The 4,055-nt window shown below is 32.7% G+C and overlaps 1 protein-coding gene across 1 annotated transcript; it reads left to right on the forward strand.

Moving 5' to 3' along the window:
- Positions 1 to 731: 731 nt before the first annotated feature.
- On the forward strand, positions 732 to 2,078 carry LOC120082690 (BOI-related E3 ubiquitin-protein ligase 1-like). The gene is made up of 3 exons (XM_039037964.1): positions 732 to 982; positions 1,076 to 1,415; positions 1,501 to 2,078. The coding sequence occupies exons 1-3, from the start codon at positions 921 to 923 to the stop codon at positions 2,032 to 2,034; spliced, it is 936 nt and encodes a 311-aa protein (XP_038893892.1). The 5' UTR covers positions 732 to 920; the 3' UTR covers positions 2,035 to 2,078.
- Positions 2,079 to 4,055: the final 1,977 nt, after the last annotated feature.

A 4,055-nucleotide genomic window follows, 5' to 3' on the forward strand; every position in this document is an offset into this window, starting at 1 on the left:
TTGGGTCCCACTGACGTGTCATTTAGGGCTCAGCTTTTGTTAACAAAAAAAGATCTCTCAAATACCACCACCATCATTTTTTTTTCATTTAAAAAAAAAAAAAAATCGATTCCCACGTGCCAGCCCTCTGGGGCCCACTTCTCTACACGATTTCTACCCCACCGGACCTCGACTTTCTGCTCACGTGGCAAGTCTCGTCGTATTTATTTACCTTCTACAAGGCTGCCACGTGGCTACTTTTACTGCCGAAAAAATCACAGTTCTTTCTTTTCGCCCACGTAAAGTAAGAAGCGTTAAACTGTGACATAATAATAACAATAATAATTATTAATTATTATTATTGAAATTAATTATTATTATTGAAATTATCTGAACGTTTCGATTTTGTGAAACGTACCACACGGATACGGTGGTGGTGAAAGTGAAATACCATAACTGCCCTTCGAAAAGTTCGTCCTGACTCAGGAGATTAATTATTATTACTAATAATAATTTAAAAAATATATATTGGAAAAAGAAACTGTGGCTGGCTCAGGCTGGCCTGGAATATTATTAATAAAATTTAACTTGAAAAAAAGAAAAAACAAAATCCAGTACAGAAAAAACTGCCACACCCCATGTGGTTTTCCTAATTGGTTAAAGTTTCTTTTTTCCTTAAACAAATCTTTATTTATTTATTTTTCTTTCTAAATTCATTTGACTTTATTTCTCTCTCTTCTAAAATCCCAAAACAAACCCAATGGATTTGAATTAAAACCCTAATTTTCTCCCTTCCTTGTCGCCACCTCTATTTCATGCTCTTTTATTTTATATATATATCCCTTTTTCTCTCTATTAAGCAAGAAACTGTTGAGAAGATATCTCTCTAAACTCACAAGAAAAGCAAAGAAGAACGAAACCAACTCAACAGGAAAATTTTCATGGCAGTTGAAGCACGGCGTATGAATCTTCTACCTTCTCAGTTCATCATCCCCAACAACAGGTTCATACATACCTTTATTCATCTCTTCTTTTTTTCAATTCTTTCCTCTGAGACTCTATCTTTTCTTAAATGGGTTCTGTTTTGTTTTCTCAGAGATTTCATCAAACAGAATCAAGGAATTGTTGATATCTGTAATAATCATAATAAAACGAACACCCAGATGGCTCCGGCGACGGAGACGCCCGGATTATTGCCTTACGCGGCGCTTCCACCGGAGACTGTGAATAATTTTGCGATGTACGATTGGGGAAAAGCAGAGAGTGGACTGACATCGAATAACTTCCCGACGGTCGCTCCGAGCCGGAAGCGAACGAGACGATCGGTTTATGATGAACCGGGGGGTTCATTCCCTGGGAGGCTATTGGATGAAGAAATCATCAACTCCCACATTCAGCAACAACAGAGTGAAATCGATCGGTTCATTGCAATCCATGTAAGTCCCTCGTAATTTCCTCTTGATTGGTTGTGAATGAAATGATGTGATGAAATTAAACTGGTTTTGTTTGATGAAATTACAGAGGGAGAAGGTGAGAATGGAAATGGAGGTAAGGAAGAAACGGGAATCAGGAATGTTGGTGAGGGCAATAGAGGAAAGGGTAGTGAAGAAATTGAAGGAAAAAGAAGAAGAAATAGAAAGAATGGGGAAATTGAATTGGGTATTGCAAGAGAGAGTGAAACGGCTGTGTATAGAGAATCAAGTATGGAGGGATTTGGCAGAGAGCAATGAAGCCACCGTCAATTCTTTAAGGAGCAATTTGGAGCAGGTGATGTTGGCCGCCAATAATAACGTTGTTGCAGCGGCGGAGGAGGCAGAGTCGAGCTGTGGGAGTACAAGTGATTGTGGAAGGAGGGGGGCGGAAGAGGAGGAGGAGAGCGGCGGCGGTGGTGGTGCCGGAGGAGGGCGGTGCCGGAAATGTGGGGCGGGGGAATCGAGGGTATTGGTATTGCCATGCAGGCATCTTTGTTTGTGTACAATGTGTGGGTCCACACTTCACACTTGCCCTGTATGTAATTCTGCCATTAATGCCAGCGTCCATGTTAATTTTTCTTAGAATTCATATCTCAACTACAAAAACAAACAAACACAATTCTTTTCTTTCTTTCTTTCTTTCTTTTTTTTTGGGTAGAAAGAAGTATTCTCTCTCTTTTTTTTTTCCTTCCTAATTGTTGTGATTATTGTGCTTATTATTTTTATTGTCGATAGATATTTTTTAAACAAAAAAAACATATCGTAATTAAAATTTTAACCAAGTTTCAATAAATTTAAAACTTATAAAAGTGGTGTCTTCAATTTTTATAAGAGATAAGGAGAATAATATATAATTTTGAATTTGAGGGGCGTATGGAAATATTTGACATAGATTAAAAAGCGTGTGGTAAAATAGATTGGAATGGGTTAAATAAAGAAAGATTAAATTAAAAAAGTATAAAAAAGAGGGGAAAAAAACGGAAGGGTGAAAAAGTGGAAAAGAGGTTAAAAAGGAAAGAGCGGGGGCCAGGTGGAAGGTCAGACGTGGGAGATGGGTCTGACAGCGGGGGAGTGGGGACCACCACGTGTGAACAGAAGAAATTTGGAGGAGTTTATTATTATTGTTGTAAAGTTGGGATTCAGTTACTGATAAAAAGAATGGGGCATGCTGACACCCTACTTTCTAGCGGGGAATTTAACGTAATAGTAAATGGTAATAGTAATTTATTATAACTCCACGTCTATTTTTTTTCTTTAACCTTTAAAATATCCCTATCAATTCTTTTAAAAATGGGAAAAAAAACATTCAATCAAAATGTGAAAATCTCAATTTCGTGGTTTTTTTTTTTTTTTAAAAAAAAAAAACTAGGTTTAAATTCTATTTTAATTATTGATTTTTAAATTTTATTCTATTTTTATTCCTAAACGTTTGTTTTAAGTGCTAAAACATGGTAATTATTATTATTATTATTATTTAAAAAATTAAGCTTATGATACTATTTCTACCTTCAAGTTTTTATTTACACGAAAGGCTTAAAAAATCAACCTAAATTTTGAAAATTAAAACAAAATAGCTTTTAAAAAGTTGTTTTCTTTTAATTCAATCATTTTACATAAGAAAAATGCAAATCATTGTAAAAAATATGGATGTAATATGCTTAATTTTCAAAAACAAAAATTAAAAATCAAATGGTTACCAAATGAGGCATAAACTTTTAAAAAGTGTTTATTTTAGTTTCTACTATTAAAATTATGTTAACTATTCAACAAAAATTTTTAGGAGCTTGTAATTTTGTATGTGACTGGACTCTAGATATATGGAGCAAGATGAAGGTGAAATTAAAATGTTAACAATCAATATGTCAAAATACTGAAAGACCAAAATTTTGAACTTAGTTAACTTATTTTGTAGTATAATTATCCAAAAATACAAGTCATCCCATTCTTTTGTTAGAGAGTTAACAAAATCTTAATATATTAGGGATCGAAATAAAAAAAAAACTTTTTAAAATTTTAGGGACTACAACGAACATTTTCAAAAGTTTAGGAACCAAAGTAAAACAATATTCAAAATTTAAAGATGAAAATGAACACTTTTAAAAGTTTAGAGAAAAAAATAGAACATTATTTAAAGTTGAGAGGCCAAAATAAGATTTAAACCAACAAGTTATAAGCAAATTGAATTAAGTATTTTTAATTAATAAATAATTTTATACTTTCTCACCAACCAGTGTTCAAAAAATTTGATGACGGGAAAAAATCGATCAACCCAATCCACCAACCCGTGCGTTTTGGATTGAGTTATCAACTCATTTGGATTGGTTTGGTTCAAATAAATAAAAAAGTTTTGGGTTGGGCTGGTTTAAGAGTTCACCTAAAGTAACTCAAACCAAAACAAACCTACATGAACTTATTATTTACTTTAAATTGTATTTTTTAAAACTTATGATATAGTTATATATACATATATTTATTTTATTTATTTAATTTCATTATTTTTAGATAAATTTATTTTCTAACCACTCATAAAAATTATTTTTTAGTACTTTCGAAAGAAAATTTGAATTATATAAATTGAATTTAGTTGTTTATATAATTTAATAT

Source organism: Benincasa hispida, chromosome 8 (genome assembly GCF_009727055.1).
Source record: "Benincasa hispida cultivar B227 chromosome 8, ASM972705v1, whole genome shotgun sequence".
NCBI lineage: Eukaryota > Viridiplantae > Streptophyta > Magnoliopsida > Cucurbitales > Cucurbitaceae > Benincasa > Benincasa hispida.